This window comes from Melanotaenia boesemani, chromosome 3 (assembly GCF_017639745.1).
Source record: "Melanotaenia boesemani isolate fMelBoe1 chromosome 3, fMelBoe1.pri, whole genome shotgun sequence".
NCBI classification, from domain to species: Eukaryota; Metazoa; Chordata; class Actinopteri; order Atheriniformes; family Melanotaeniidae; genus Melanotaenia; species Melanotaenia boesemani.
This window is the reverse complement of record NC_055684.1, coordinates 31,937,995-31,959,265: the sequence shown is the minus strand read 5'-3', so window position 1 is coordinate 31,959,265 and position 21,271 is coordinate 31,937,995. Positions and strand designations below refer to the sequence as shown.

At 35.4% G+C, this 21,271-nt stretch overlaps 1 protein-coding gene across 4 annotated transcripts; it reads right to left on the bottom strand.

Annotated features, from left to right (window-relative positions):
* Positions 1-203: 203 nt before the first annotated feature.
* Positions 204-20,767, bottom strand: LOC121635533 (natural resistance-associated macrophage protein 2-like). Of its 4 annotated transcripts, XM_041978749.1 has the most exons (18): positions 20,613-20,767; positions 17,106-17,191; positions 15,126-15,262; positions 14,871-14,990; positions 14,306-14,425; positions 14,028-14,134; positions 13,874-13,944; positions 13,719-13,786; positions 13,479-13,634; positions 13,159-13,317; positions 12,917-13,003; positions 12,505-12,624; positions 12,247-12,396; positions 12,085-12,158; positions 10,852-11,005; positions 9,605-9,665; positions 9,039-9,092; positions 204-2,735 (listed from the first exon to the last, which is right to left on the bottom strand). In XM_041978749.1, exons 2-18 carry the CDS (start codon positions 17,137-17,139, stop codon positions 2,677-2,679), a joined length of 1,731 nt encoding a protein of 576 aa, XP_041834683.1. In that variant the 5' UTR covers positions 17,140-17,191; positions 20,613-20,767; the 3' UTR covers positions 204-2,676. The 4 variants fall into 4 exon arrangements, with proteins under 4 accessions (XP_041834683.1, XP_041834703.1, XP_041834674.1 ...); XM_041978769.1 differs by lacking the exon at positions 9,605-9,665; XM_041978740.1 differs by lacking the exons at positions 17,106-17,191; positions 20,613-20,767 and adding an exon at positions 16,061-16,233.
* Between the last annotated feature and the right edge of the window lie 504 nt (positions 20,768-21,271).

Sequence of the window (21,271 nt, the reverse complement as noted above, 5' to 3'; positions counted from 1 at the left end):
ATTTGAACACAAGAAGTGGAAAAACATTCATTTTTAATGTTGTTTTAGCAGTTTTTAAGAGAAGACTTTTTTTCATCTAATAACCTAATTTATTTATGTATTTATGTATGTATGTATGTATGTATGTATTTATTTATTTATTTATATGTCAGATGTCAGTTTCATGAGTAAATACAATTAAATTTTGGACACTTTTAAGGAACAGCATTTAAAACTTGTTTATTTATTTATTCTTATGTCAAGACAAATATTCAAACATACAATACAACGGCAGAAGATCAGCCTTCCACATGATCTGAACATTGTCTCACACGGCACAGCAGCAGTTTTCTGTCTGAACATCAAACAAACAAACAAAAAGTTTTGGACGAATCCTCTATAATTAAAACATTAAAAATAATACTTATAAATATGATACCGATTAATGTTAAAGTTACTCTTTTCTAGTTCTCCCAGTAATAGTTCAGGCTGTCTGGATTTCTGTTTATTAACCAAACTGAAAACACTATTTCAGGACATGTTTAGTGAATGATGCATCAGATTACCTAAAATCAGCTTTGAGGAACTTGTCGTTCCTTTTTTTGCCACCTAAAAAAATGGTTATAGCGATCCAAAACATGAGGCACACTGATGAGCACAGGAGGCATTGTGGTTGTCTGCACAGAAATGATGACATACAGCATGAATTTAGGTAATCAAGTGCACCAGAAAGCAGGCATCAAAGTATCATGGTAAGAGAAACTTCTCATTTCTCTTTTGTACACCAAACATACACCAGATTCTACTTACAAAATTTTATATTCTGTGTTATCGCTACACCAAACGTGTGGCTATCATTAATGCAACACTTAACATGTCCTGTAGTAACCTCACTGTAAGTTTTTCCCTCACAACCATTTCAGAAATGACATACTACCCATATGGCACATATCTGCACAGATTTGTCAAACTTAAAGCAATCAAATTTTCTAGAAACAGAAGCTAAACAAAACTTCCATGAAAATAAAGATATCATTAGAAAATCAGAAAAATAAAGCAAACAAGTACATCTTAAAGAAAACCAACCCCAGACGAACACAAATTAACATTAAATAAAGAAAACTAATAAAAAGAAAAGAGGATTTTATATATAATTCAACTTTAATGTGCTGGAACATTATAATGATGGTTGTGGGAACGGATTAGAAACCTATTAGTGCATTCAGTCCTGGTCAATCATGGAGCTTGCTGCAGATTTATGAAGGAAAATTATTAGGATGAAGTGGGAATGTAATCGTGGTCTGAATAATAAGAAACACATGAAGACTCGAGTGCTTAGTGTCTGCTGCCATGTTTTCTGTTATTATTTTTATAGTATAAATAAAAACCACTGCAGCAAGGACTTGAACTCCTGGCTTTATTGCAATAATATACCATGATCTCATATTTGCACAAACAGCCGACAAATTATGACCATAAATACTTTATCACTGAAAGGGATTTTTGGTTTGGCAGCTTCCCTTTAGTGTTAACGAAAGGTCCATATTTGCATAAAGCCTGCATAAAGGCAAGTTGGACACTACAAAAACAAGGATCAGCTGCCTCACGCCCCACAATTTCTGGCCAATCAGAGCAGACTGCGTCTCTCGGGAGGCGGGCCTTAAAGGCTAAAACAGAGTGGTCCAGATAGAAGAAATCCCCCAGCAGCTAATCTGATGCTGTTCAAATCATTAAAGCATATGAACCACAAAAAATAAAATGATAACATTTTACTCCAGCATTAAATGGTCTTTTTTTTGTTTTTAAATTTAATATTTAGCATATCTGTAACAAAAGAGGGTGACATAACACTGCCACCTCTTTTAAGTTGTATAAAACATAGGGACAAGTGTGATCAATCACACATAAATAACTAGAATATTTTCAGGTGTTCTATAAATGTTCAATATATTATTATCAATCAATTACACAAGTTTAATATTAATGGCTAATTTAATATTTGATCTCGATAGTAACCAGACCAATGGGAATCTGAAAACATAAACATAAAAACATAAACACTGGGAAGAGACTGACATGTATTATGGATTAAGAGGTCTCATGTTTGTGTTTCTTGTTGTATGGATGTCAGATAAAGACAAATATCTGAGATTAAACCGGGAAAAACAGAACATGAAGGTTAATACATAGAAAGTAAAAACTAACAGCCATTCCATGTGGCATTATGTACATCTTAATGGCTAAAACATAAATCTAAATTAGTACACTAACGTGTCTATGGCTTATTAGTTATTATAACTGTGTTTAGGCATAATTAGTTTATTCCTGAATGGAAAACCTTTTTCCATTTTTGTTGTGTCTGGTTGGAAACTACCACTGGCTTTTCCTTACAGAAGTTATGGGGTGGATGTATCACAGTAGCAGTGCAGACGTCTCCTTCTAGGACTCACATATTAAATTATTTTCTTTGCAACTTGTTAATAGCAATGACCACAGCAAACATCTGTCACTGATTTACATAATTAATCTATCTCTGGGTGCACGATAAGGACACTTGAAAAATGTTAGGCACCATAAGGTGAAGATGAAAACATACTGGCCCAGCTTCAGTGGTCCCTTGTTTCAGGTCGTCTGTCTACTGTCAAGCACAGTTCACAGCACCCACTCCAAGTGTCCTTTCATCTCTCAACCGCTACATCAGAGTCCATGTCGTTCAGTAAGTAAATGTCTGTCTGGCGTGAAAGTCCTCCTTGTATCTGAAAGAGAGCAATACAGAGGCTTTATCAGAAGTGAGATAAATGCTCAATATGCTAACTTATCTCATAAATCAGCATTGCATGACTTTATTGGTCACAAAGAGCCTCAATCAATCCAAATCAATTAAAAAATGGTACAAATTAAATATTTTTAATATGACTTTTCCATGATTTATACCATTCATTGGTTTGATATTTTAAGGAAAATTTTAAACAATCACTACTATGTCCCTATTTAAAAAAAGCACCACAATACATTATTATAAACATTTAGAAAAATATGACTAATAAAAACATCTGTGTTGTTTCTTTCTTTCTTCTTTTTTTAATGTTAATCCAGTTTTATTTTATCACAATTTATTAGGATACTGTAGATGCAGTGATTCAGAAAAAAACAGGTCAGGTGTCGGTGGTTTACTGTTTTGCAAAATATTTGCTTATATAAAAGAAAAGAAAAACAACACAATCAATACAGTGTTTTGATCATCTGTAAAAATTACAGACTGATTTGTTCTCAAAAGTTTGAATTGTATTTTAATCACAGATTAATCAAAGATTCTCACCTTGACTTTCCAAACTTTCCTCATTTAAACCTGGAAAGTCCTGAAAAAAAGCATTTGTTCTGCCACCACGAGGCCATGCTACCACATGAATGGATTTAAATTTAAATACATAGTTTAAAGTCACACATTTTATAGGTATAGATGTCTTATTAGAATATTATGTTTCTCCATAACATCTCAAATAAGTATTCTATCTTCTAACAATATTTTATCCCATAGCGACATGTTTATGGGTTATTTTATGTATTCACCCTGTTGATAGAATAAAGTATGCAAGAACCAATTTGTACAGTGAGGCAAGTTAATGGTATTTTATTTTCAGGTGTTTTACATAGATGTGCTGTATTTTTGCAAGACAAGTGTATATTTTTGCACCGTGAATGCATGTATACAGTATTATACAAGCTCAATCCACCTACTACTCTGGTTTAATCAGTTTTAACATTGGAGGCTCTACAGCCTTATTCTCTCTCTTCAGAAATCTTAAACCTCCTTCTGGACATACTGTACATATTCTATTGCTTTCTGTAAGACCCTTGTATATTTCTTTCTCATAAAATAAAAAAAAATATCCACCATCATCCTACTACCAACACCTGTCCAAATCCAAATTCATTTCCCCCAGTTCCCTCTGCAACCCCATTTCCAGTCACTATCAGCTCTTGTTCTACCTCTTACAAAAATAATTAAAACCCCCCAAACATCATGTTAGTTAGACCCCCTTCCAACTGTCCTTATTAAGCCCTCTGTTTCTTCTTTGGCCCCTCTCATCACACACATAATTCACTCTTCCCTCATCACTGCAGTTGTTCCATGACCCTTAAGAACAGCTGCTGTCACTTCAGTACTACAGAAACCTGGTGCAGAGCCTCATGACCTTCACCCTTTTCCAATCTTTTATTCCTTTCAAAAATTTTTGAAAAAAGTCTTGCTTCTCAGGTCCATAAAATAATCTTTGAGTAATTCTAGTTCGAAGTCAGTACTCTCCACTCTAACAGCATTACTCACAAAATCACAAATGATGTCCTTGCAGCTGAGTCTGCTCGGTTATCCATTCTCCTCCTCGTTGATTCGAAAGCTGCTGTCAACAATTGTCAGTTTCACACACCATTCTTCTGGACAGACTTCCCAGCATTGGCATCACACACTCCTCTCAACTGGTTTAAATATTCTTTCTTACAATTTATTCAGCCAAAATCATTCACTTCTCAATCACTCCCAGTCACCACTGGTGTGCCCCAGGGTTTTGTTCTGGGCCCGTTATTCATCATTTACATACTTCCCCTTGGCCATATCCTCCCGAAATATATGAACTTCCATTGCTATCGGATGACATCCAGCTTTACCTCTCCTCTAATCCCACCTTCATTCCTTGTTGACTGTCTTCACAAAGTACTGGTTCCCTGTCAATTTTCTCAAAAATTAAACAATAATTAAACAGAACTCTTACTTATAGATAGTAAATCCTTGGCGATTAGCCAGATCCCAGTTTTACAACTTTCATTGACAATTCTGCCCCCTGGGTAAGATCCTTGATAGGTCACTCCCCTTCTCATCGCATATTAAATCAGATCTCCGATCCTCTTTTCCATCAGTCACTGTCACTTACCAAGGGGGCATTATTGTCAGTTTTTAAAAAAGGATTTTAGCTAATTTGTTTTTTTAGTATTCTGTTTTAACGTAATTAAAATTTGGACACTATATATATGTTTTTCAAACATTTACATTACAAACACATTTAAACATCACGAGTCATTACTAAGACATTCAGACAGAAGACTCCAACAAATGTCCATATATCCATTATTGTTTTTTATTTTGGACATTGTGCGCTTCATCCAGCAACAAAGAACAGACAGATTTTCATTCAGTCTTAAAGAGCAGAGATAAAATAATCACATGACTACTTCAGCACGGACATCACAACTGTAAAGAGACACTTCGTACATCAGTTTGCCATCCATATATGTGCTTGTGAGGTATTCCTATGACAGTAGCTTGAAAAATTCAGTTAATTTTCCAAGATAAAAGCTTGAGAACTCTAAAACAACGACCTTCAGAAGTAAATGACCTGTCCATTGAAGAGAACACTTCCTGTGATAACTACTGAAAGAACCTGAAAACATGATTGTGTTTCTGTTTGAACGATGTGCGGCTCATTTTCATCTTCTTGGATTTGATGTTGGATATTGCTCCGTATAATGCTTTATAATGTTTAAAGATTGACTTTAAACTTGAACTAAAATAAAAAAATAATTAATCCCAGAGGGAAATTGCAAAACTTGCAGCCTTGTCTTTATTGCTTCATTTCTCCATTCTCTGCTTGGTACTAAATCAACTCTATAACACACTGACGTCATGCCTGACTGAAAAACAAAGCAAGTAAAACGAATATACAGTCCTTTGACTAGGTAGATGATCCTAATCTTTTTAATGGTGCTAGCCAACATCAGTGCCTCCCTCACGTCACCATCAAGATATATTGACTATAATAATGAGACAAAATGAAAGGAGTTATTTCTATAATATGCAGTTGCTTTTGAAGTATTAATGAATTCAGCCAGGATTAATTTATGAAGGCTGACTGAGAACTGACTGTAACACAGCTACAAGAACATGAAACAGGAATTATTGGCTCTATACAGCTGTCAGTATTAAAACATTAATGTCATTGCTTTACCAAAATGAATTCCCCTTTAATTATTGCTTCATTGTGTTTTTATTACCCAGTAAAAAAAACAGGTCATGTAACCTTTATTTTGACATTCTAACTAATCAGTGAACTTAAATTTACCCTAAAAATCAAACAGAAATATAACAAAATATTACACGTTATTGAAAATGGAAATCAAAGCAAAAAAAAAAAAAAAAAAAAGATATTTTCTTGTGCCATCGAAAGGTTAGTTAAACTTCTTCCAGCCAGGGCTTTGAACTAAATGCTAACATTAAAAAATAATCAGTACAAAATACTTAATTATATTTGTACATATTTATATTTGACTAAATCTTGCTGGACTGTATTTTATTCTGAATGATTTTATTACACAAAATGAACATTGTGGGATGCAGACTGTAAAGCCCTCAGAGACCAACTTTTTATCATGAGACATAAACAACCTTGACTTTATATATAATTCTTTTCACTTCTCTTTCATGGGATTTACAAACATTTTAAATATATCACTATAATCAAATTCAAAAGCAGCTCCTCTCCATTGCTCTGCATATTTAAATTCCCAACATCCGTATCTGTGATCTATGTTTTTAAATATCCTGAAGCTCTCAAAAAAACAAAACGTGATCAAGAGAAATGAAACCTTGCAATACTAAAAAAAAAAACAGCCGACAGTGAAAACATCCACCACAACTGTGACAACCAAAAGGAAATGAAACGTCTCCTGTGCACTGTAAACAACTAAATTCATCCCACTGGTGTGTTCAAGGCCTTCGGAAAGTATTCCAACAATGCTCCATATAATAAAAAATACATGAACATGTTTCTTACACAACAGGTGCCAGATGTCTCCAGCATTGTGATAACTGAGGCACTAAAATAAGCTTTCACCAAGAAACTTCAGTCAAAGATTTGCTGGTTTCAGATTAATTCAGTTCACTTGAACAAAAGTGGGCCTCTAAAGTGAAACTGAGGAATTAACTTCATGGAACATTCTGAGATTAGTTTGCTCAGATAATAACCATATTAACACTGCTCATACCCAGGCCAGCTTATAGAAAATCTGATATTACAACAAAAAGCCCACATTAGAAATGATTTTTATCCTCAGAATCTCCACTTGCAATTTTTGGAGAGATTAAGAATGATAAATAAGAGTATACATAACATCTTAACTTGGTTCTTTAGCTTCATTGAAATGTTAGAGGAATAAACCCATGACAAAAAAAAAGAAAAAAGAATTGAACATTGGGAAGAAAAATAATCCTAAAATATTGTAACCAAGAGGTTATGCACACAACTGGGGCTGGATATCATTTTGAGCTTTTTAGTATATGTAACTAAAACATATCTCAAGCATTCAAGTATCACTTTACAAATTATACTCCCATAAATATTTTTTAATTATATGATGCAAAATTCCAGAGAATCAGACGAATGACGTGATGCTACAGTGAAATGAAACAGTAGTTCACACTGAGGTAGAGTAAATGGAAATGTTCTATAACATGAAGAGTGAAAAGCTCCACTAAACTGAAAATCTTAAGGACATGTCAACAGGGTAACAAGAGCACGGTGAATAATTATTCAACATTAACTGTATTATAAACTAACCAAAAAGAAGTTAATGGAACATTGAAATGAATGCAAGTTATCAGAAACATAACCCCTTTATCCTAAATTTTATAAGCTACTATTCATTAATTCGAAAATATTTTCACATTATTAAAGGAAGATTTGTTTTGCACACAAGGCAAAAATCAAGCTTATGCAATCAAACCCCCATTTCAATAATCACCTTAATTATTTAGCTTTTTTTATTCATTATAAAATTGGATCAATATCCTGTTAACTTTGAGCTCTTAGCACTGCTGGTGTTATTTTAACTTACAGTGTGTAAAAAAGTTAAGATCTCTGAATTCCCATAAGACAGAAAACAATCCAAACCAGCTGAAAATGTCTTAGTCCAGACACCACTTTTAGGGAAATTGTGTGAATTTAAATAAAACTCTGTGTGTTTCGGATTTACTTTTCTCTCAACCGTCTGATCTACTTTAACCAATGTGTGTGTATTGCAGGCAGTGTGGGTTTGAAGGCTTCAAATGAAAAGATGATCTAATTTTTCAGATTTCCTTTACATTTCCACAGCAGCAACCTCGTCAGATCTTTGGCTGCTTGCAGGCAAATGCCAAAGTAATTTTTCCCCATGTCCTGCAGTATTTACACATGTTCAGGCTGATAAGAGCTAATGCTTAATATGATTTTCTAAAGGCCAGTCAGTCAGTTTCCGCCTGGAGCACCTTCTTTTCATCCTTAACATGCTTACAAAAACAAAACAAACAAAACAAACTGTCATTCTGACAACATACGTTTTGCATTGTGTCATGCCACCTGCACTTCCTGCTCAGACACCACAACTGTGTGTTTTCAGTTGTTAGATGACCTCCTGCACAGAGAACTTCCTGCCATTATGGGCTTGCGTATACTGGCAGCTATGGGCAAAGTTTGTAAAAATGGCTGAAGTTATCCTGAAGAGATGATGTTGCATGTCAGATGACAGCTCAGACTTGCATCCTTGATTTGTGTGTGCATGGTTCATAATGATGTCACTCAGGCAAAGGTCCTGTTTGTGACATTGCTGATGCCATTAAGCTGTATGTGCAAAGCTGCTGTGGTTAATTATAAATATATGTCTCCCTGCTGACTGACTGCACTTACTAATTTTAAAAATTAAAAAATTATAATTTTTTTCATTTCACATCATGTAAGGATTTCATGATAAATTGACTCAAGCATCAAATATGAGCATCTAGTTACAGGTGCTGGTGCAGACTTTATACAAGCCTAAAAAGCAGAAATTTTAATATCCAGCCCCACATAAAATAAACATAGAACAGCAAAAAAAAAAAATAAAGTGCTTTCAAGATCCTACATGATCTTGGAAAAGCCTGGATGTGTACAGGGCTCTCCCAGAGGAAAGCGATATGCTGCTGGTTACTGTCGTGTGCAGCTCTAGGAGTCGTACTCAGACTGCTCCTCTATAAACACAGCAGCTCGGTTGCTTACCCTGCTGCCAAAGTCCAGGCAGGAAACCCCCAAGGCAATAAGACAGTGCCATGCCTGCAGACAACAGGAAAAGGAGCAAGAGGTCAAGATGTAATACAGCACTTTTACAACACATTAAAATACTGACAAGAGCTGAAGCACTCCTTTTTTAATGTATTGAAATTTATTGTTACTTGCACTATCATTTAAATTAATACTTGTTTGAAATTTGGTGTGTCCTCTTAAAAGAAATTAAGATTTAATAGAGTCAACTTTAGACACTGTGACGACAATAAAGATGGATAGATACTTTTTTTTTTACATGGTTATTTCTTTTTAAATAGTTCAAGCATGTATTTTCTTATAATCTTTGGCGTGATATCTCCTTCATACTAATCATGTCCTGTCAAGTGGGGAGTTTGACTTTCCCTTAACTGGTTGCTGGAGACAAACATATCCACCTGATTCTAACATCATTGGCGTTAAATTGTAAGATGCCAAATGAATAAACAGATTCAGAGGCCTGAACTAAGAGAAGTGTTTTTAAAACACGGTTTATTAAAATCTCAAACTGGGAACTTATTTACTCTCAGCTGATGATTTTGCCCCTGGAGGAAGTGAATAACACTTCAAGAATTTGGATGTAGCCTAAAAATATCAACAGAAAATGATGCCAAGACTGTATGAATGTATAAAGTATCATATTATTGGCAGACAATAACCGATGGTTTTGAGAGTCCCTATAATGCAGGAACAAAAGTAACTGCAGGGAACACAACAAGATCTCAAGCCATCAGACTCTGTCAGTGATATCTTTGTAAAGAAAAAGGTAAACATGTTCAAGTTGATTTTTTAATGTATTTTACTAAAACGAGGTTCAAACGTAGGTTTTGTGTACTCTAACTTCTATAGTTACAAAGCATCATAGCTGTCATACCTTTTACTAGAAACTGAATACAATGCAACAGAGTTCATCTCTCCTTCCTCCTCTGGCTCCTCAACTAGTGTCTTTTTGTTTAAAGTTAATGTGTCATTCGCTCTGCAGAGAAGGTGATTGCCTTCCCTCGAGGACTTATTCACTGCCAGGTCCCTGAGGTGTGCAGGAAAGATTGTGGCTGATCCCTCCCACCCCCGTCACAAACTCTTTGAAATGCTCCGCTCTGGCAAGAGGCTGCGGTTCACCAGGACCAAAACCTCACACCATAAAAACAGTTTCTTCCCCTCTGCAACCGGCTTCATCAACATGGCCCGGGACCCCCCTATGAGTATGATACTGGTTCAACCATAACCCCGCCCATGGACACTACATGTTATAGTAACGTTGTATAAATACTGTCGTAATCTGAATGTCGCACATCCTCAGTTTAGATTCTACTTACATTTACACTGCACTCCCTTGCACAGCTTTTTTTTTTATTATTGTTGTAAATTTCCTATTTAGTGGTTTTATTTAATTTTTTTTGTATATATCTGCTCTTGTTGGCACCCACGCACCAAAACAAATTCCTTGTACATGAAAGCCTACAATAAACCGGATTCTGATTTTTCCACATATTACTGCAGTGAGTTAAAACAGATGCTTTCAAATTACAGTAAATTAGTCATATCTTCATTACTAAATGATAATTCTATATATTCTCAATACTTTTTGGCTGTTTGAAAATTACTTGTGGAGTTATAACGATATGTAAATGGTGCACTGCTCCTAATAACAAAACTGGCTGATGCTAACAGAGAAGGCATCTATGTACAGACTCGTTCATCAAGCAAAATACTTATAATATATAATAATATAATAAATAATTTTCTAAACAGTCCTATTATGTAAACTCACCAGGTAGCACACAAAGCACAGATATCCCACAGAGAGGAAACCAGCGAGGACGTAGAGCAGCACACTGTTCAGCGCCGTCACGTAAACGATCACAAAGTACATGTTGATTGCACAAACCACCAAGATGACGATGCTTCCTAAGATCTTCCACAACCTTGAAAAACAGAAACCTTATCAGACCATTGCAAAATGTTTTTTGTATTCAGTGAGGTGTAATAGCAGAACATATCTGGGAATAGGGCTGGGCAATTACTAGAAAATTAATCGAAACCGACATTCAGAACCAATAATTGATGTAATCTTGCTCATGTCAATTATTTAAATTATTTCTCCTAAATATATTTAAAAATATTCATTAATTGACCATATATAGTTAAACTGTGTGCGCTTCCTTTCACTTATTTTAAAATCAATATCTGCTCTACCATTGTGAAAATATTTGCAACAAAAAATTTTAGTTAGTTATAAGGGCTAAAAAAAAATTATACTAAAATAATTGCTAATTAATTGTAATCAAGGTAATTTGTTCAATTAATTGTGATATGGATTTGAGGTCATATCATCCAGCTCTATCTGGGGATACAGTTTTCTTGAATCAGAATTTCTCCTGTTACAGTCACACTACAGTAACTTCCTAGTTACATTTTTACTTTGGTTTTTGTAAAAACAACTTTTTTTTTTGTTTTCTAATACACAACATCAAATCAAAAGACCTGGGAAAAAAGGGAAGAGTTATGTGATGACCAGACAAAGTGCTTTTATTGACAACAAACTGAATGTAACACCTTTCACTTCCTCTGCTGAAATGCTGAACTAATGTCAAAACATATTCAAACACCATCAAGAATCCGAGTTCAGCCTCACGCGGTTTCATATTCGGACAAGACTTGTTTACTAAATCATATTAACTCTTGCTTATACTTTGTCCTATCTTTTCCCCAAATATTGAAATCTCCTGCAGTGGAAGCTGAGCTGTGATTCTAGGGACTGAGCTACTTTCTCTCCATGAACCCAGGGGAACACATAAGAATATCGCTGGATGTTTTTTAATTGGTAGTAAAATGAAACTTTCTGAGACTTGGTGGATAAAGGAAGCAAGAGAAAAGAACCTTCCAATACAACAGGTAACTTATCAGTCTATTAACAATACAATGCTTTAATTTCATAAATTGAACTTAATTCATATAAATTCTCAAGAGAAAATATCAGCTTAAAAACATGTATGTCACTTACAGTCCGTTAGCAAAGTCGTCCATTATGGAGGTCAGACTGGTGAAGGTTAGAATTGGGATTAAAGCAAATGGAAGCTGTTGGATGAGAAGAGAAATGTTTGTGAACCTTTTAAAATCATTTGTGCTACTGATAAGAATATCCATCTTGACTAAACATCCTGACCTGCATGCTTTGAAGCACATTGAGGAAGTCATTCATCCCAGTCAAATGTCGGACATCCTGAAAAATGGCTACCAGCAGTGTAGGTGTGATGGCAATGGAGCGGGTCAGCAGCACCCGAGCAAAACGAGACCACCTCAGGTTCAGGAAACCCTTACCGAAGGTGACAAAAACGACAGAAGCGTAAAAGTTTAGAAGCAAATTTGTTTTTTTTACAGTCACATTCATGATGTATAGCATGGAACCAGCAGAGACTCTTACCTCCATCACAAACTGCCCAGAGTAAGTGCCTGTCATGGTGGAGCTCTGACCAGCTGCGAGAATTCCTACAGCCCAGATGTAGAGAGCTGCAGGACCAAAAAAACAACCCAAGACCACTCCCTGGAACAGAACGATAAAATGATCTGATCACTCATCTATTTATTAATAATTTAGAGCTGACATTTATGATGTTGCATGAATGCATGACAATAGATTTAATCACGCAAAGTATTGAAAACATCAAGATAAACGTCTTAAAATACAAAAATTTTGAGCTGACATCAACTTGATAACTTATAATTAACTAAATGGTGATAACAGGTTGGAGAGATTTCAAACTATGAGCTGCTATGACTTTCTTAAAATCTGTGAAGTGAGAGTTTATTATTACAGCGATACTAATGAAACGTACTCCTTTGTAAATGTCCACCTCCAGTGTGCCATTGTTGAGAGGGAACAAATCTGTGTGAGGGCTGCCGGTCGCGTTGCACTCAGCATTCTGCAGCAACAAAATTGGCAAGAAAAAAAAAAAAAAGAAGATTTTTACTGTGTGTCAATGTATTTAATTAAAAATCAATAATTACATTGAACTGCAAAACAAGTAATGGAGCTGTGGCGGTCCACAATATACAGTAGAAGATGGGATGTACTCACAACCTCCATGTTGGTTTTATTGTAAAAGGCTTGAGCAAAGACTGCGACTACGAATACGTTGATGAGGAAGGAGACGAAGAGGGCGATAGATGACTCAATAAAGTAGTACTTGTTGGCTTCTTTTACTTGCTTCTTATTTTTGCGATCTACATCCCGAGACTGGAGGAAATAAACACAGTTTTCATCTCCATGTTCCATTTCTCATTAAAACATTTTTTTTTTAATTATTCAGGCTGTTTTTGGGATGTTTTAATTCATCATTCATACAGAGTTGCATAAATCGAGTTGCCTCTTGAATCTTATTACATAAAGTGTCTAACCTTGACCAATGCTGAGTGCAGGTAGATGTTGTGGGGCATGATGACGGCACCTACAATTCCCACAGCCTGCTCCAACTGAACAGGTCCGCAGCCGGCACAGTAGGGTACAAACATCCCCTTTAGAAGCTCCCCTTGGTCTGGCTTCACCAACACATACTAAAGGAATACAAAGCAAAGTCAAAAAGCAGCCATGAAACATACACACTTGAATCACGTATCTGAGCTGTAAAGGAACCTCACCTCATAACCAAAACTGACAGCCATTACAGTGATCAGAAAGCCAAAGAAAGCTTCAAGTTTTCTCAGACCTACAGAGATATACTAAATAAATTAATCATGGGATGCACAAATGTCGCTCAGTCAGAGGTCGGAAATCTGTTGGGTTGCTTACGTACCATATTTGTCTAAAAAGAGGAACACAAATGTGTCTGTGATGGTGATGAGAACTCCTGCCCACAGTGGGATCCTGAATATAAAAGAGAATACAAATAACCTTTTCAATAAATCTGGAAAATGTTTGCCATAACCTTTTCCAGAACAGAACATTACCTGCCCACAGAGAGAAGGTGGAAAGCTATGGCACAACCAATGACCTCCTGCATGTCGGAGCCAATGATTGCCAGCTCAACCATTAACCAAAGGATGATCCGAGGAACCTGAGAGAGAAAAAGATTTAATGAGACTTGTCTTACTTCTCTGTAATAACATTTTAGTGTTTCAAATAAAAGGTGCCATGTAGCAAAGGGTAAACAATTCCTTAGAGAAACGGCTAATGAAGGAGAAGAAAAATGGATTTCGGGTGAGTATTGAGACAAGGGGATGCTTACTGTGGGATACTGGCGATTGCAGACTTCAGCCAGGTGCATCCCCGTGACGACCCCGAGACGTGCAGCTAATCTCTGCAACAGCAACCCTATGATGGTGGCTCCGAGGAGCACCCACAAGAGCTGTGGAAGAAATAAAAATTAGTATGATTCGCTATATAGTATAAGAGCAACATTTTGGCAATAAAACAAAAAACTGGTATTTCTTGTATTATAATTAGAAATAATTAGAGCTGAAAAAAAAAAAAAAAAAAAACACAAAACAAAGAACAATGCTTGCATCATCTAGCAGTATGTGTTTAATGAAGGGAAAAACATAAATACATTAATTTATTTTACAGTGTGTAACAGAACACAATGAAGCAAACAGAGAAAGTTTGATTATAAGAAAGAAAATTTTGCTTCAAACAATAAGCCGTTAAGATTAAACAGGGAAAAAGAATCATCATGTCTCTCAGAGTAGAGAACAATAAAAACAAAAAATTAGATTTTTTTTCCTTGAATGATTAAAAAACATAAACGAGCCAGGTGTGTTATGCTGTTTCATCAACACGCATTTATTCATCACCTTAAAACCAGCTTTAGCTCCAGACTGCAGGTCTGACTCGATGTTCCCTGGATCCAAGTAGGCGATGCTCATCAAAAACCCCGGTCCAGTGAAGGCCCAGAGTTTACGAAAACTGAATACCTGATTAAAAGAGCCAAACAGAGGAAATGTTTTCATTTTAATAGGTACAAAAACATACAATCACATCTCAACTAGTGCTAATTTCTTTTTCTTTTTTGTGTGTGTTTTACAAGAAACACTGGCTGCTAGTGGTACCTGGTTGACATTCTCTGGAATGGGCACCTTCTCCTCAAAGTAAGTGGAAAAGGCTTCATCCTGGGCCACTGGGGAGGCAGGAGGAGAGATGGAACTGTAATGGTTTGTCTGGACGCCATTCTCCTGCTGGGACTCTTCTAAGAAAACCAGAGAGAGTAAATTAGTTGTTAGAGTCAAAATATGTCTTTCTGTGAGTTTCTAGAAGGCATCCCTGCTGTTTGTCCAGTAATGCAGAAAAAAAATCATTTTTCTAAAACCTAGAGAGGTCTCTCAAAGTTCTTATTTTCAACTAATTCTGTATGGTTGACATAACGTTTTACATAACTTAATTCTAAGATTTAGGGATGTGACAAATCACTACCGTAAACTGTTAGCCACACAGTTTAATCTGAATATTTATCTCACAGGAGCTGCCCCATTCAGAGACTTAGACTGCTTAAAAAGCAGTGAGGACGCTGAATTATCGCTTTGACGTTTGCTAAATAAGACCTCTTCAACGGCACTTTTATTATCTGATACTTTCCATTTATCCCACACTAAAGTCACATCTTTAAAAATCCAAATCTGATGACTGGTATTGTGTTTAATTTTTAAGTTATGTAAAATATACTCAGCATTTCTTCACAGCTGCAACATAAAATTTGAATCCACAGCATGAAAATGTCAGTGCTAATAACAACTTGATGTTTGTTCCCAAACTGCTGAACAAGTGATTTGGTATAAGACTTAAAAAATGCATGCCTAAACAAAGTCAGCAGTAACTTCTAATTAGTCACATCTTAAACACAGGGACTTAGCTAGCATGTGTTATGACACCAAATAAAGGATTACATTTAAACAAACTATTCATTCACCCCATAATTGCTGTTTAAAATGTCAGACAAATCTATAATTATTTGTTAAAAGTATCTAAATAAATGCAGTCTATTACTCACTGAGTCTGGATTGTTCCTTATTACCCCCTTTTATCTCCATCTCACTGCTGGTCCTAAAGTCCACTGTTGCTTAAGAATGACGCTGCTTTTAAATGTCTCTCTCTTTTTTTCTTTTTTTGGAGTGGGGGAGGCTTTAAATGTCACAATGACATTCTGGCTTTTTTTGCCTCTTAAAATGACCCACAGAGAAGAGTAAAGCCAGCACACACAGCAAACATGTGACGGAGGATTTCATTAAAACATAAAGCTCCACCTTCACTTACACACTGACAGACATTTATGGCATTTAGTTTCTCAAGTTAGAGGAAACTTGATGACCAAACTAAAAATGTAAAGAGAATAAGTCTTTTTATTTTTTTGTGAATGCATTTGTTTATTTATATCAATGTTAGTGTCTTTTAGTCTTAATTATTTTTTACATTTCTTTAGTCTATTTTAGTTTTTACTTTTCTTTTAGTGACTTTCGAGACTTAGTTTAGTCTTCTTCTCTTTCGGTGTATTTTGTCTTTCAAGTCTTTCAATGTCTTTTGGAGAGCAGAACTTCCGGCTGTGTGTGGAATATCTTAATGTCTCAAAATGTACAACAATTATATTCTATATGTACAGCACATTGGTAACCATGTGTATTTATAATGTGCTGTATAAATAAAGTGGATATGTTAATATGTTGTATGACTTTTCAAATGGTAAAGTGGTGGTTTGGATCCTTTATATTTAAAGTACCACAGCATGCTCTGAACACAAATGGTACATGCACTTGTACTTATATAGTGCTTTTCCTGTCAGTTTGACCACTCAAAGCGCTTTACACTACTTATCACATTTCACCCATTCACACACACATTCACACCCTGATAGGCACATCGGGAGGCAACGTTAAGTGTCTTGCCCAAGACACTTTGGCATGTAGTCAGTGGAAGCCTGGAATTGACCTTCCGGTCGAAAGATGACTGCTCTTCCTCCTGAGCTACAGCCGCCCACAAACATTGAACATATACTGTAGCCTTGGCTGTAATGTGATGTCTCTGTTGTTCTAAGCGCTGACCTTCCAGGAGGTCTCCGCCTTGCTCAGCCTTCATCGGATCAAGCTGAGGGATCCCTGGGAACTTGAGGGATAAATATCAGCCTCCCCTGTAATAAGACAATAGTAGTAATATCATCTGAATAAAATATTGAAAGATGTGAATGTCTTTTTTTTTCATTTTCATGTAAAACAGTGATTATAAAATTTGAAGATAAAGGTTATAGACTCTTAGAATTGTAAAAAAAGTTATTCTGTGTAAAAAAGGATAAAATTTTTAATTACAAAATATAAACAACTTCAACATGACTATGCAACAATTTGTTCTTCTTTTTCCTTAAAAACATTCACAAGTCTTACTAATGACAAAGCAACATAAAAAGCAAGTCAAAGTACACTACAGTAATGAGAACTTTCACAGGAAGCCTCAAGTCACCAACATGTGCCCAGGTTTCACTTCCACAACCTCTGATTGAAAGGAGCATGCACGTGCACTCTTATTTATGATAGCTTAAACTCAAAAACCTCTGTCACACTAAAAAACTGTATTTTATAACACTGTGTTCTCTGACACTGTGTCTGTCCTTTTAAAGCATATGACTGTTGGACCATGAGCAAAAGATAAGCTGATGCAGCACAAGGAAAGGTTTTCCAAGTGTCAAGGTTTCCACTGGAGTGCAACTTCATAGAACTAAAAATATGCACAAAATAATGTTTATTATCCAAGAGACACATTTCAAGGGCACATTATTCAGTAGTAAACAAATATGTCCAGAAACATGATGCAAAAATAAATTACGCCAGACGTTTTTCCACAAAGACATAACTTATTTCATGATGACACAGTCAAAATCAATGTGTTATTCTTTCCCATGGTGTAAAAAGTATGTTTTTTTTCTCAGAAAATGAGCCTTCACAGGTCCATCCCCTCACCTTTATGTAACATGAGCTCTGCATTGTTAGTGCTGCAACTCAACCTATGTTTGTTCTCCTGGGAAATGGATGTTTTCACACAGTGGATCAGAAGATATAGTCACATTTTAACCACAGAAGAAAACTATTGAAAGTCAGTGTTTCCTCTAACTGATTAACTTATTAAAAGAAGCATTTTGGGTTAAGTTTTTCTTAAGTTGTTGACAACTGAAGGTAGTTTTTTTTTTATTCTGCACAATTGCTAAAATAAATAAATAACTGTGATTAATGATGAAGCAGTATCAAAAGGAGAAATAAAAGAGTAAATAATAAAAAATACACGGTTTAGCTAAATTGTCTTAGTATCACTGGACTGACTGATTACTGGGCCACAGTTCTCTGCATCTAAGACTGAACTATTTATCATGTGCCATCACATGACCACCGTCTACAGACACGGTTACTAAACACACTACAAATAGAATTAAAATGAAGCATCAAATTATATCTAGCACCACCTAATGTGGCATAAATTCAATAAATGATCATTTCTCATAAATAGTTTAATATTAATTAAACAATTGTGATCCTAAACTAGAAAGAATTATACTGTAGTTTTAGTTTACTGCAGCTCTCATTTTGAATCTTGCCTTCTAATAACAAATAATTATTCAGCTTATTATTTGAAGCAAGGTTTAAAATAAAGATACATTTTGCAAATAAAACAGTGCTGCTGATAAAGGCCACAGAGGAGAGTTCAGATGAATGCCTTTGTCCTGCACCCTGGTTGAAGCTACTGATAACATACCATGCATACTTTCAATTTTCTTATTCGTGCATTTAAACACCATCATAGCAATCATTAAGATCTACCTTGTTCTGGTTAGAACAAATCTGTCTGCATTATAATGCATTTTTAGTTTTATTGTAAATACAGAAACTTTCCACTTTGTTTTGCACCAAAATCATAATACCTGATCTACACTTCAACATAGTTCTTGTTGGTCTCAACAGAAGCACTTTGCCCAGACAGCTCAAGCATGACTTTATTTGGTCTACAACTTGTGTTTATCTTCATTTTGTGTGACATGCTGGGATATGTTGTTCTCCTAGTGTGACCTAGTTTACTGTCAGAGACTGCAACTCTTCCAAACACTGCCAAGACTAATGCCAACTTCCACATTCACCACAAGTAAAAATAAAAAGAAAAAAAAATCTACAAAATAGTTGGAAAAATAGTTTTCCTTCACTAAGACAGAAGTATGTGGTAAGTGCAATTAGTTTGTCTTTCTGTTTGACTGACAAACAAATTGTCAGTCTTTAAAAAAACTAATACAACAACTTTTATGAAACTTGATAGAGGTGGAACAGGACATGGAAAAAAGGCTGTAAATATTTGTAGTACTCCATTTCACTTCCTTTAAAAACATAGAATAGGTTATTGGCCTTGGCAAAAGATGCTTTATCCATGTGACGATTTACTTTAGAAATAATATCATTACAGCATTCATCAGGAAGGATCAGCTTGTGTCAACACCTATGATTCATTTCAACTTTACCAAATGTTGCAAAATTGGATTTACCAAGCTAGTAGAGCCAAAATAAAATGTGAATGGCCTAATGAGAAACCACAGCAGTTTGTCACCCATTTATCCAACTTCGCCAAAGTCTCAGCAAACATTAATAAGGCCTAATCTACACAAAACAGTTTTAACTATCACTACATCTATGCCAACTCCCAAACTGACAAATTTTATGTAATGTCCCACCCCTTGAATTGTGACAGGCAGGGTTTTACACCCTGGAGGAATGGCCAAATTTTTAACATTGTCAGGTCGTAGTACACTTCAAAGACAGGTTTTAAGACAGAACACTTTGCAAATAAGTGAAACTATGTCAGAGATTACTATAGGAGTCTGGATGCCCTAACAATGGAAGGAAATCATTATTACAAGCCAACCAAAATAAGCTTTCAGGTTTATTTATATAACATTATTAAATTAATAGGATTACAATACTGTTTTTGAAAATGTAACTATCTATGATGGTCATGTAACAGTCGGTCCAAATGAGCCAACTCCATGGGGTTTTACCTAATGACTTAATCGATTTGGGATGTTTGTCTGACTTTGAAATTACACCTTTGCTGTTCTCAATCACATAAATCTCAGGATAAATTCTAACTATCTGAACTGTACCCCACCACAAAAGTTTGCATGGAAATCGACAGCAATAACTATTAATATAAGTTGCTTTTATAAATAAATAATAACTAATAGAGTTAAAACTACAAGATGATGCATCATCACCTGTCCTGATGAGTTGTGTAGCAGCCATGGTTACAGTGCAGATGAGGTTACTGCAGGTTTCGGTTGAACACACACACGCGCGCACAAATAACAATCAAAGAGCTATCCGAAAAGCCTTCAGATAATTAAACAAAACAGCCAGTGCCTTTTCCTTCAACAACCCTTCCGATAAAATCAAATAAACCGTGGTCTGATAACACCTACTGTACAGTTCCTGTGTGCCGTCAAGCTAATATCCATCATATATTAGCGCTCCGGTTAGCTCTGCTAACGGTATGTTACCCTGACCAAAGTACGAAAAAGCTCTTACCTGTGTTTAATTTATGGGAGGGTAAAAACAAAGGTTTGTATCTTAAGTATTGATGTTGCTTTAAAAACTGACACCACTTGTTTAAGTACTAGCTAAGCACGTTATTGGGCTACCATCCGGCAAAGTCGTGTATTCTCGTGTCAACTGTAGGTTCAAGTTATACTGCGCATGTACGGCACTCTTGTGCTGATCTGACTGGTGGTGATCCAATAATCACCGTGGGTTCTCTGGCTGGTTCATTCATTCGTTCTTTCTTTCATTCACTCATTTTCCAGGTCTTGCTTTATGTTACTTACAGTCTAACAGGTCACCATTAGTAAAAATTAAAGTATCGAGTAGGAAATGAAAAATTAAGGGTGTGTGTAAAGAAATGCCAATTAAATATTAAGTAAAACTCCCCTGAACACAATGCAAAAGTCTACAAAAACGAAACACTCCTGTAAGAGTTTACTAATTTATTGCTGCTTACTGATTTACATTTTTCTTTTTCTTTTTTATAACCTTTATTCCGCTATCATGTTATATTTAAAAGCAAGTTTAACAGTGTTATAAAATACATTTAAAATGTAATATATATATATAATTATGCAATAATATATTTTATTTTTATAATTATCTTATTTAACTTTATACATTTTTTTTAATTAAGCAGTTTGGTT